Here is a 13,668-nt window from a genome sequence, read left to right on the forward strand (position 1 = left end):
CGGGAGAGCGAGGAAGGATGCTACCCTGATCATATTATAGACAGTTCTGAGTTATTTCATATGTGCAGCTTTCAGTCATATTCAATATACATAGTTTTATAGATTTTTCTATTATGTACTCTTTGAGCTGTTTTTCAAGTTCAGTTCTAAAGCAGGTAACATTCAAAACTGGTTGCTAAAAAACACCAGTCTGTTTTCATTAGTAATCTTTGTCAAGTCTTTGAAAGAGTAATTAGTCCAGATGCGAAATATTTTTTATAAAATTAGGGGAGTCATGTGCAAAAACCACTGGTGTGAATTTAGGAGCAATTTAGAATCAATATTGACAATGCTTTATTTCACCATCTGCTCACTCTTTTGGTAAGTCGTCTCTTTCAAGAGTTGGATTCCTCTTGAAATGTTTTAATTGTCCTTTTCTTCTTTCCTAACAATCTCTTTTACTTAAAAAGCCCCTCCACGAGAGCTGACCGAGGAAGAAAAACAGCAGATCCTTCATTCAGAGGAATTCCTCATCTTTTTTGATCGGACAATCCGGGTGATTGAAAGAGCACTGGCAGAAGACTCTGACATCTTCTTTGACTATAGCGGTCGAGAGTTAGAGGAAAAAGATGGGTTAGTTTCTTGTGTGCATTAAAAAAAAAACAACAACAACAACACTGCAATAAATTATTGTTGATTCTAAGTTCACTTATGTATTGACTAGGCAAATCCCAAACCAAACAAATCAGAGGAGGATGAAATTCCAGGGTTGATCTTGCTGAACAGCTTTGACTAAGGGCTTTGGTTATAACTTCTGGATTAATGTTTCCCTGTAATTATCATGTGCTTCCATGAAATGCTTTTGAACTTGATATCTGGGGAACAGTCCAGGTGATAGAGACTGGCAGAGTCACATACACTGTCCTCTGAGAAAACATTCCTATAAGCAGCAAAGGAGATTTGTATTATATCCAGTAGATCTATTTTTGATGTCTAAGCAAACAGGAAGCTGAACAAAATAAGCATGAGATATGGGACCCCTTCACTGATGTGGGGAAGAGCTAACAGAGACTACAGCCCTTCTCCTTTTTTTTGATACTGTGAACATATGTGTATATGTCTTGTAGGACAGTCGTGTGCAGGGATATATTTAGGGGCATCTGGGTGGCTCAGTCGTTAAGCGTCTGCCTTCGGCTCAGGTCATGATCCCAGGGTCCTGGGATCGAGCCCTGCATCGGGCTCCCTGCTCGATAGGAACCCTGCTTCTCCCTCTGCCTGCAGCTCCCCCTGTTTGCGTTCTCTCTCTCTCTCTGACAAATGAATAAATAAAATCTTTAAAAAAATGGATATATTTAAAGATAAAAAGTAATCAATAAAAACAAATGACCCCCAGTGACTTTCTCTGAGACTGTAACGTATGTTTTGTAAAAGGCAGGGCAGTCAACCATCATCATGGGGATACGAGGAGGTACTTTATGAACTTTGTAAGAAATAACTATAGCCAGTTTATAGCCACCGATTTCTTTTCGCCGAGAACAATATAAAAAGGTGAGATCACCTGCCTTATTCACCAGACTTGACTTTTTACTCTTTCTAAAATTCAAATACAATTCTCAAAGGACAATGTATTATCATTGAGGATGCTCAAGGGAATGTAACACAACCTCCAAAAACAGTTTCGAAAGAGGGTTCTGAAAATGTTCTAACCAGTTGGCAGCATCATTAGACTATTCCAGAGAGACAATAATATTTTGAACATACATGTTATGAGATGCTTTATTTTTCTTTGAAAAAGCCATTACTCTATGGCTCAGTCGATTTTCTGGGTCCTGTTTCCCTCCGGGTGCCTGGCTGTTACTTGGGTGTGTGTACCTCTTGCCTGAGTTGGCAGTGACGGATTTGAGGAAGAGTTGGTAGGGGGAAAAAAGGTCCTAAGTCAGCCGATCGGAGCTCAGGTAAATAGTCTGGGGCCGATTCACCATCTGAACAAGAGCTGCATAAGGCGAGTGATATGGGGTGTGAGTCAATGGGATGAAGGAAATGAACAGGAGGAGGGTGGGAGTGGGGGAATTCCTGAACTGAAGCCCAAGAAATGTAGGCAGCTTTTTATGCAGATCCCAAATCTGCTGGCACAGAATGAGCATTACTCAATTTGCACCCAGTCTTGTGGAGCGAATGCATGACCAGTGTAGAGTTCTTCAAGGGAGGTTTTGTGGCCAGTTGAGTATCAGCCAAGTAAACACTGACCAAAGTGTATTCCTAGCCCCAGATGCTGTTTGGTCTATGTTAAGTATCTAATACGTCTGGTGAATCGCGGCACCCTCCACTCTGCCTGACTCATGGTGAAACTTATCACTTGCTGTTGAGCAGGGAGGCAGCACTACAGTCAGCCAGAAATTATAGGTAAAGGGAAGCTTGCCTATCATCTCTGGTCTAAGGCTAGATAAGGCGATAATTGATATGATATCAAAGAATCTCCAAGGGTACTGTGCTCCCTTGATAGCTGGGAGATTTCTAGGGAACTCGGCTTCAAGATAGAACTTATTAGGAGGAAGAAAATGCTTTAGGGACTGGTCAAGATGAGAACCTGAAAATTACTTGACGTTTCATACCAGCTTTGGAGTAATACATGGAAACCTTTCCTGGGTGAGCTTTTCATAGAGGAGACCACCATTAGTTCATTTATTTATGATCAGCCTTTACTGTCTAAACTGAAGCTTTGGCCTCAGTTTTATGTGCCATGATCTTGCCATCGCATTCTTTCAATATAAGCAGCAGAGATAAAGCCCCATTCTGAAGCATCATATTTATCTTTGATGTTTAAACCCTCCTAGGGATGTCCAGGCGGGAGCCAACCTTTCTTTCAATCGTCAGTTCTACGATGAGCATTGGTCCAAGCATCGAGTAGTCACTTGTATGGACTGGTCTCTCCAGGTAAGAATTATTGCTGGGATGGGACAAACTGGGCTATGTTCTCATGGCATTTGTATTAAAAAAAAGAAGAAGAAGAAGAATTTTTCTCCACTACTTTAGATATATTTACTAGCCTACAATTTTTTCTACACCTGTTGGTTTTCTTTCTTATTTTACTGAGCTTTCAGGTGAAATTTTGCACACTGTTATTCATATGCATTGAGTCCCTACCATGTGCTAGGCACCAGACAAGGAGCAGGCCATCCTGTCTGTGAAACTGCTGTCCTGAAGGTCACCAGTGATTTCTCACGCATCAGATCCTGTGGCTGTTTTTAAGCCTTCATTGCCCTGACTTCCTTGACATCCAGCCTAGTTGACGTCCTCGTAGTCTAAAAACAATATCCTTCCACTGGGTTCCACAGCTTCACTCTCTGCTAGTTCTCACACTTCTCCAAAACTTCGTATTTCTCTTCCACCATTGTGGTCCCCATGGGTGTGCCCTCAACCTCTACTCTTCCTCCCAACATGCTCCCTGTGGGACGTCTCTTCCACTTCTATGGATTCAGCCACCACGTGGCAGCCTGTTTATATCACCCGCACATCACCCTCCAAAATTCCACTTTGCACACCAGACAGATCCACTCAGCTGTCTCATAGAATCTGCAACCCCGAATTCATTTTTTTCACATATCTGACTTTTTCTTCCTACTGCATTCTAAGTTAAAGACATCACAATATACCCAATGGCCTAACACAGAACTTTCATCATTAACATTAGCAACCTTCTCCCTCTCATCTCCCAGACCAAGACTGTCACTAAGACTGTCCGTTTCTCCACTCATATATTTATCACCTTATACCTGTAGTATTGCTAACCTTCTCACTGGTCTTCCTATATCCATGCTTGTTCATCTGTGGTGTTCCCTCTGGACTCCTAACTAAATAATCTTTCTAAAATGCAAATCTGATCACTCCACCCCCTGGATTAAAACTCCCTGTTGCCTCTCAGAAAAAAGTCTGTACTCCTTAGTGTGGTATTCAGAGTCAAAGTAGGCAAATTTACCAAAATTCACCTTGCTGAAGAGCCAACTCCATTACATGACAGATTACCCAGCACTGAGCAGTTAAATAATGTGCACAGAGGCATACAGCCTAGTTGTGGGGTGGCCAGAGTTTGAACCCAGGTGGTCTGACCTCCGAGCCCACATTCAGAACAGCCATGCTATGTGCCTTCCTGCAATGACAATGACATAATAGCAATGAGGAAATAGGAATGATGAATTCTGGACATTTACGTGCGGCATAGTTTCCGCTTTTTATGGTGTATGTTCTTATGGGGAATAATAATCATGGCTAGCTTTTAATTTGTGTTTCTTATGTGCTAGGCACTGTGCCAACTGCCCTGAAGGCATCATCTAATTTCAGCCTCATAACTTAGATGAGGCAGCAACCATTAATACATCCCCATTGTGCAGCTGAGGAAATTGAGCCTCAGAGAAGCTGAGTAACTTGCTACAAATCACTCAGCTAAGATGAGGTCGTGTGGACATTTGAACTCAAGTCTTTTGGCACTTCAGGGCATATTCTCTTTACCAGTGCCTCTCACCAGAGACTTATGAATCTGGAACCAAGAGAGGTTATAATGCCAAACGATAAGGGGCAGATAGCACAGGCTTTCAGAGGTCAGTGGGGGTTGGGATCTGTGTCCAGAAGACTGGGATTTAGACTGCTGGAGGGGAGAAGGGTGCGTTCTGGGCCAAGCTGTAAAACGGATGACGTGAAGAGCCCCCATTTAATCCTGCTGGAGAATAGGAGAACTGCAGGGGAGTGTAATCCCTCACAATCGGACTGTCATCAGCCACCGAGTGGGCTGGTGTTCTCTCCTCTTGAACCTCCTTTTCTTCATTTTTATTAAGTTTTTTATTTTAATTCCAGTATAGTTAACATACAGTACGATACAGTGACTCAGCACTTCTGTACATGACTCAGTGCTCATAGTGACAAGGGTGCTCTTTAGCCCTGTCACCCGCCTCCCCTCTGGTAACCGTCAGTGTGTTCTCTATAGTTAAGAGTCTGTTTCTTCATTTGTCTCTCTCTCTCTCTTTTTTTTTTTTTTTGTGCTCATTTGAAGAGGCGTGTAATCCCTCACAACCAGACTGTCATCAGCCACCAAGTGGGCCAGTGTTCTCTCCTCTTGAACCTCCTTTTACATTCAAACAACAGAGCACGCAGTGCCTGATCGTGCAGAGACTAATATAAGCAGGGCTGGCCCAGCCACTTCCCGCCAGTGTGTGGGTGGTCTGTAAGCATGCTCGGGTGTATGCACAGAAATTAGATCCAAGCCTGAGGAAACACTTAGCTTGGCTTGTTCACTTGTTCAGAGTCTGGAAATTACACAGGAACCTTATCTGACACATTTCTCAAAGGCGATAAAGCTCCCTGAGGAGTTGGCAGGGCCAGCCTCAGTGGGGCCGGTCCCTGCCTGGCCACAGTGTACAGTGGCTCAGTCAGTACATATGGACCATGGATGGATTTGTTTCCACATAGGGTTCTGTGTGACAGTTTGGTGTTTTGTTTTATTTTGTTTTTTTTGCAAGAACTGAAACTGTAAAGGGCAGAAACTCTACCATGGAGAGACCACATACACTTTTCCCCATTTTTGTGTAATCTGCTCATCTACACTGCAGGAAACAGGTTTGCAATTCTTAAAAAGCATATTTTATATGGAGCATGAGAAAAAGGAATTGGAGGGGCAGCTGAGTGGCTCAGTCAGTACAGCATGTGACTCTCGATCTCAGGGTTGTGAGTCCAAGCCCCACACTGGTCATGGAGACTGCTAAAGAAAAAAAGAAAAAGGAATTGGAACCCTCAGCTCCTACATCATAACATTTTTATGGGGTTCAAAGGACTAGGTTTATATGCTTAGGTGATGAAGATTTCCGAATGAGTCTAGATGCAATTCAATAATATTAGGAAAGAAAAGAAGGAGAGAGGCACAATTGTGGAGTCTTGAAGTGGCATATATATGTCAAAGGTGTTTACCTGAGTGGAACAGAGGGGAGAAAAGGAAGAAACTGTAAGGTTTCTGCATAGCTTTGCTTTGATCTCTTGGGCTTCTCAGAGAAGAACACTTTAACTTTGCAATATTTGCCACATATCCACCAGACGTTATTCCCTGGAAGAAACTGGGTCACTTGGGGGATTATGTCAGCTTTGTCCTTCATTGACCATTGTTGAACAGTGTGAGTCAATAATACTATCCACATACCACATGACAGCTTTTCCAGACTTGTACAAAACCACACTCATGACCTTACTCCTACCATATAGACTCCCCTCACATGGAAATTGCATCCTCCATCCTTGCAGTCACCCAACATATAAAGCTAAGTCATCTTTAATAGTTCATTTAGTTTCCAAATCCAGTCAAATTTACAGTAGCAAGAAGACTCCTGCAGACACCAGTTGAAGTCCACTAATGTGGATTTGACCCTAACTTTATGCCATGCCCTCTACTTCTTGCTTATATTAGGAGATGGCTTCCTAATTGGTCTTTCTACCTCCAGTCTCTATACTGTTGAGTCCTTATAAGTATTTTGACCAGATTGATATTTGTAAAGATTACTTATAAACTCTCACTGTCTCCTTGGGCAAGTTGCTTGGCTTCTCTTTGCTTCAACTTCCTCATTCATAAATGATGATACTAATACTTAGCTCACATGCTTATTGTGAGTATTATATGAATTAATGTATTTATGGCAGTAGGACTTAAAGATTGTCTAGTACATAAAAGGCGCCCAGTAAAGGTGACATCATCGTGAAAGCAGTAGTAGCAGTAGTATTAGTAGTTGCTGAATAGAACGCCTACTGTCCCCAGAGTAAAGTCTAAAATCATCAGCCTGTACTCAGTGGCCTCTGTGACAATGCCCAGAGCCATCTCCAGCCCTTTCTTCTTGTTTACAACTTCCTCTAACCTGCCTCCCAGGCAAATGCTACAACCTGACATGTCTCCTGAACATGCCCTACACCGCATTAGTTAAGAAACCTTTACCTCCGGCTAGCATGGGCAAAAGAGGGGCTGCAGTGGAGAGGCGCTAGTGTACTTAGGAGATCCATAGGAAAGATGAAGAACCGGGACTCAGGAAGAGTACAAATCTGGGCCACTTTGTGGGACCTCACCAATAGGATGCTGTCATAACTTGACTCATTTGCCAGCCACGGGTTCTGTGTCACAGTTCAAAATGTACAACAGCCATTTTGGAGGATGTGATTTGCTCCGGGTCACTTATCAACCCTGCAGTGAACTAATTGTCCCTGGGATTAGATACCTGTGTATTGAGGTAATGTCCAAAGATGGGAGAATCACTGCGTACCAGGCAGATAACCAAGAGAAGTCTCCAGCACTCCTCTTTGTACCCTTGTCCATATTCCCCACTCTCTTGTCTCCTAATGACCTGTCGCCTGACAAGGCCCAATGCATGTCTCATTTTGTCTTAGAAGTCCTTTCCAGTTTCTTTCCCTGCCACACCCCATCCCAACTAAGGCGGTTCTTTTCTCCTCTGTACTTCCAAGGAACCTTGTTTACATTTCCACCGTGGCACATATCATGTCCTGCCTTTATGTTTGCATTATAGTTATTCATACCTGTGCCCTACCTCCCTCTACTTAAGGGAGAGTTCCCATAGAGCAAAACACATTACTGTTGACATTCTTGTCCCACATTTCACCTGGCACAGTGCCTTACATGTGTGTAGGAGGCACTGGACCCATGCCACAGTGGACTGGAAAGGACATGACCTTTGAAGCCAGACAGACTTCGAGTAAGGCTCTCACTTCTTCGTTTATTAGCAACATAACTCAGAACAAGTTACTTACCCTGAGACCCTTGGCTTCTTCTTCTGTAGAAATGAGAAAACCACTTCTACTTTAGAGAATTGCAAGGACCAAATGAGTTAGTGCATCACCCAGCTCAGTGTCTGGCACATAATGGGCACTAAAAACATGTTGGTTCCTTCCTCTCTGATGAATGTCAGATTTTATTTCTCTATAAGAACAAACAGCTTGAGAGCTGATCTGGTAATTTTCAGGTAAATTTCTCCTAGGTTAAAGGTTGGATAATCCAACCTGATGAGTAATTATAAATTTCATAACTATTCACATTCCCTTTAAAAGTCATAATTTTAACATTCAAGATTTAAATAATTGTTCAGAGATTTACTTTTCACTTGAGAGTAAGAAAATATGACTAGTCATGTTCAAACACACAATGGAAAAAGACATTTAAGAGGAGACTTCGAAATCAGAAAAACTTGCATGAGATATGAGTTAAATCAGTATCTTTAGGATTTATGATGCCAATTATAGAAATTACGCCAAAGGCATTTTCCTGGCATTTTACTAAAACTCTCCCTATTTTCAAAAGGGGTTTAAAGCCAAATAATTTCAACTATCTTTTTAATGGAAAAAAGAAAAGCTACAAGTGGGAGCCAACGATGAGACCCAGATGTGAAGCTGTGGGATATTATTCCAGACACATCTGGCTGCTCATTGGCCACTATGGTAGTGGTGTTGATGTTTATAGAGTTGCCTTTCACATGTGACATAGTTAAACTTCAGATGGACAGTCTGGAGACTTCTGTGTTTATCTGGATATTAGTTTCTTTAAATGGTCTTTGAATCAAAGGCCTTCCCTAATGGGCTTTTGATTCAGCCACTGAGGAGTGTTTTCTAATAAAGAATGATTACTTCCCCTGGTGGCCACATACATGTGTCTTGTTGTAGGATTATACTTCCTCCACATCGACCAGCAAGTTGTAACTCCCTGCAGGTTTCTTAAGTTGAGGCTGCTGAACAAATGAATAAAGCCACCTAGAAGACTCAGCTTTAATCATTTTTGATAGAAAAAAAAGTTGATGTTTCAATTTATAAGGGCCATCTTCTGTTAAATGTGTATATAGCAGAGCAAAAAGGAAGGAAAATAATTAAGCCATCTATGAGCAAAGAGTGATATGACCTGCTATAATCCCGATGCTGTTTTTAATGGGGCTGCCTTATGGGAATGCCAGGTAGGAATGGCATTTTCATGAAATGCATTCTAACTCATAAATACCCCCCCACAAGATTCCTCCCCAGTTTGTTTAATTACACACACAGCACAGAGTTCACACAGACTAAGTAGGTCTTTCTATTCACTTTAGAGTCCTTATTATTTTACTGGTTGTGGTTCTTGCACTTATGCCTTTAATTGTTGGCATTATTTGACAACAAAGGATTAAAGAGAAGGTCTTTCTACTGAGAGCAGAGTCACTAAAATAAAAAAGACCGTTTGTATTTCAATAGATTTTGACACAAGTTGATTATGTGCTAGGAGTTATCAGACACTAGATTTAGAATTTAATAAAAATAAGTCCCTACGCTCGGAGAGAGCTTATGGACTAATAAGAGACATAGGTGGGGAACAAAAGCCATAGCACAATTTGACAAGGGCTTTGATGGAGGAGCGCACATAATGCTAAGGGAGCCTATGAGACGGAAGGAGGGGTTGTGGGTGGTTGGTTAGGATTGTCTGGAGGATTTGATGCATGAGTTACTGTTAGAAACAAGACAGAAGAGGCATTCCAATAAGAGTGATTATTACACTCCTAGGCACAGAGGCTGTCCCTGTGAATCTCAGAACTAGCCCATGAGGCTGGGGCTCAGGGTGTGGGTGTGGAGGAGGGAGGGCAGGTGGTAAGAGATTAAGCAGAGGAGCTAGACAATGACAGATTGTGAAGGACCCTATATATGACCTGGGTTTAATCTTGAAAGTGAGGACGAGCCATTAAAGCATTTTGAGCAGAGGAGTGACTTAGCCAAATGTATGTTTTGTAAAGTCACATTGACAAAGGATAGAGAGTGGAGTAGGGGAGGAGAGGGCCTGGCAAGCTGTCAGCAGGAAGCCATTCAGGAAGCTGTTGCCTCTATTCAGATAAGAAATTAGCTGAGGAGGGGCGCCTGGGTGGCTCAGTCGGTTAAGCATCTGCCTTTGGCTCAGGTCATGGTCCCAGGGTACTGGGATGGAGCCCCGCATCGGGCTCCCTCCTCAGTGGAGAATCTGCCTCTCCTCCCTCTGCAGCTCCCCTTGCTTGCACTCTCTTGCTCTCTCTCTCTGTCTCTGTTAAATAAATAAATAAAATCTTAAGAAAAAAATCAGTTGAGGAGACCCTTACCTTAGAGATGGAAAAAAAAAAAAACATGCATTTGAAAGGTATTGAGGCAGGAGTCAACACAGTACATGGAAATAAGAAAGAGAAAGGAGTAAAAATGAATGTGGAGTGTCTGGTTTAGGCAGGTAGGTGAATGTTAATGAAAGGCATCCAAAAGAGGGGACATTAGAAGAGCAAGAGGTTTTTGTAGAAAGCAAGAAGCTTCTTCTTTTTTTTTTTTTTAATGCATTGCATCTGATGTGTCTATGGACAGCTCAGAGAAATCTCCAGTATGCAAAAGGTCTGCAGCTGAGAGAGACATCAAGCCTAGAGATGTAGATTTGAACATTGTCAGCATATTAATGCGTATTAAAGCCGTTGGAGTAGATGAGATCACCCAGGGATAATGTATGGACAGAGACCCAAAAAAAGGGGCAGAAAACAGCCCGCCTGGAATATAGGTATTAGACGGAGAACCTATAGGGACTGAAAAGAATGGTCAGGAAGAGAATCGGGAGAGACAGGTGTAATGGAAGCCAATATAGGAGAAAGGAGGGAGTAGTCCAAGTGTCAGAGAATGCAGAGAGGCCCAGTAATGTGCGCACATGGTAGTTACTGGTGCCGCTAGCAAGCCCACGTGGAACGTTGGAAGAAGAAACCAGATTGCAGTAGGTTGAAGCAGCAGTTGGTATTAAGTATGCCACAACTTCAAAAGAAAGTACCATTTAAATGATGCAACGTAGCCTCTGTCTGTAGGAATAAGGACGTTTTCTTTGTGTCAGCAACTTGACATAATTCATTCTTGTGACCTCTTTCATCCAGTACCCTGAGCTGATGGTCGCTTCCTACAACAACAATGAGGATGCTCCCCATGAACCAGATGGAGTGGCCTTGGTTTGGAACATGAAGTTTAAGAAAACCACACCAGAATATGTCTTCCACTGCCAGGTAGGGGTCAGCAGGGTAAAAATGACTTCTGTCTCCTACTAGACCAAATATAGTTCATGCTGCCTTGCATCTCTCTGTCTTATGTGGAGAGGAAGAGCCGAGGTTAAAAATGGAATTGTTGACGAGTTTGAAAACTCCCCCACAGTAACCTAACATTTGGGGAAAGTGGCAACTCTCTCCAAACAGTTAGGAAGCCCAGTGGGGGACGGTGTGTCATTTTCTTTCTATTTAAAACAGCCCCCCTGAGGATGAGTTTATAAAGGCCTCGCACTTATGAAGAAATCCTGGTGTACCACTTCCTTTGCTTCACAGCAAAATATGCTTGCCCACCCACGTGGACATCCTCAGAGCACTGCCGTTTCCAGCTTCCTCCTCTCTCAGAGATGGAGTTCAATGGAATGTGGCCAATTTAGAGTTTACGGGTGCCGTCTTGCTTCTGGATAATAACATTTTCATAGCTGCTGTAGACACATACTTACCGTGAATCTTTCTTGAATTGTGGAGAAATACAGATGCCGTTTTCAGTTGGCGCGTGTGAAGATCATGTCAGACCGTTTCAGATATTTTACTCCTTGTGTCTCTTGACACACTTGTCTTCTTTTCTATCCAACATAATACAGGCTGAAATGTATTTTACACTTGCACACATTCAGCTTTGCTCCGTTGCCATGACTCTGCCTAAATAATAGGCCTCAGCAGTGGCCAATACACCAACCCCTTTATTAATGTCCCAATCCTATGATTATGCATAGGAAAATGCAAAACAAACATTCCAGCTCAAAGTTTCAGTTCCTCAAATATTATAGTTCAGAGGTAGAGTGGCAGATTACCCCGAATACAAATACATCAGCTGAAGAGTGTGGGTAAACCTGTTGTTATTTGGAAGCTCAGTGACATTTTATATCTAAGAGCTGAGTATCATTTTGAACTAAAATATGTTTAGACTTTAGGACATTATCAGATATAATTTGGGGAACAGGAGCTGCTGGAATAAAAGTCCCAGCTTCAACCTGATTGAGTAACCTCTAACTCTGGCCATGTTTTTCTAATTTACTATCTTAAAAACAAGAAGTCTAGGTCTGCATAGTAAATAACCTTTATTTTTTGAACCTTTGAAATAAGAACAGTTTTTTCTTTCCTTTTTTTAAGATTATCAAATTTGTCAGTTTGATATGCTCTTTCTGTAAACAGAGAAGCACAAAATCCTCATTTTGTTCAGGTTTAAGAGGTTTGCCGAATTACCAGGAAAATACTAAAAGCATTGTGGGATAAGCAGAAGCACATTCTTGAAAAACAGTGCCATCTAGACTATTTTGATACTACAAAAAGCACATCTTGACTTTTAAAAATTATAGGAGGTTAACACATTTCATTGTTTTGGTCAATGCACGTGTTTATCATGATTCATTTTTTAAATTACATTAACTATCAGTAGCCTATGACAATAACAATTTGGTAAAATGCTTAATATTCACAGCATTGCATAGTAAACAGGTCAACAGAAGCCTAATAATGTTGAATGAAGAAGCAGACTTCTAAGGTCTTTGGAATTAACTGGAATTTTAAAATTACCTATTTTATCACATAATGGTTAATACCAGTGTTGACTGAAAGGAGCATCTTTCTCTTTCCTGCCCTGGTATCTTTGGGATCATTTACTGAAAATTTCACCAACATACGTTTAATTTCATTATTAGTTTCTCCCTTAAATGATCCAGTATATGTATTTTAGGAGAAAACTATCTCCTGATTTCAAAAAGAAAGAAAGAAGGGAAAGAGAGAGAGAGAGAGAGAGAGAGAAAGAAAGAAAGAAAGAAAGAAAAAAAGAAAGAGAGAGAGAGAGAGAGAAAGGATGGAGGGAGGGAGGGAAGGAGGAAGGGAGGGAGAAAAGCCAAGTCAGAAGTACTCTCAGTATCTGACCAAAAAACACTGACTAAAATATCTCTGTATCCCTCAAATCCCTACTATTATCTTCACTTCTTCTGGTGACCAGAAACAGGTGAGGATTCTAAACTCTGTCTAGCATTCATTCTCACTGGGAAAAAAGTGAGGATTCTAATACTTTTAAACTTTGGGGTTGATTAAATAACATGTGCAAAACATGTGAAGACTCCACATTCTAGGCATCAAAGAAAAGCTACAGAATTTAACCACACACATTTAAAGATATTGAGAATCATGATTGTGCTAGTCAGAAATGATAAGTAGTTCATATAAATGACCCTTCATATTCATGAAAGCCACAGTTATAAAATCTTTTGAGAACCTAAATGCTGAATACCATTACAGTACTTACTTTCTGTTATTTAATTATTTCTCTTAACCTGACCTAAATGTAGGTATCACCAGCTTCAGAAAGGTGAAAGGAAAAGAGCTTTGATCCTCTCGTGAGAGGAGGAAAAGGAAGAAATGGGCGTAGCAAAAGTCATTATGAAGCCCTTCTGAGGATCCTTGGTGTATTAGTCAAACTTCTCCAGAGAAACAGAATCAGTAGGAGATGGATAGACAGACAGATACATAGAGACACAGACACAGAGATTTAGAATTGGCACTCCTTCAGGAAACTAGTCTTTGCTGTTAAGGCCTTAAACTGATTGGCTGAGGCCCACCCACATTATGGAGGGCAATCTACTTTACTCAAAGT

General features: G+C 41.5%; 1 protein-coding gene across 5 annotated transcripts in view; it reads left to right on the top strand.

Annotated features, from left to right (window-relative positions):
• Positions 1-13,668, top strand: part of DYNC1I1 (dynein cytoplasmic 1 intermediate chain 1) — a 306,141-nt gene that overhangs the window by 191,102 nt on the left and 101,371 nt on the right. For all 5 annotated transcript variants that reach the window (XM_027574568.2, XM_027574567.2, XM_027574570.2 and 2 more), the window contains 3 exons: positions 450-612; positions 2,814-2,913; positions 10,899-11,024. In XM_027574568.2, the coding sequence (XP_027430369.1) occupies positions 450-612; positions 2,814-2,913; positions 10,899-11,024 (389 nt within the window). The remainder of the gene's footprint in view (positions 1-449; positions 613-2,813; positions 2,914-10,898; positions 11,025-13,668) is intronic.

The sequence above is a fragment of the Zalophus californianus genome, chromosome 12 (genome assembly GCF_009762305.2).
Source record: "Zalophus californianus isolate mZalCal1 chromosome 12, mZalCal1.pri.v2, whole genome shotgun sequence".
Classification (NCBI taxonomy): Eukaryota; Metazoa; Chordata; class Mammalia; order Carnivora; family Otariidae; genus Zalophus; species Zalophus californianus.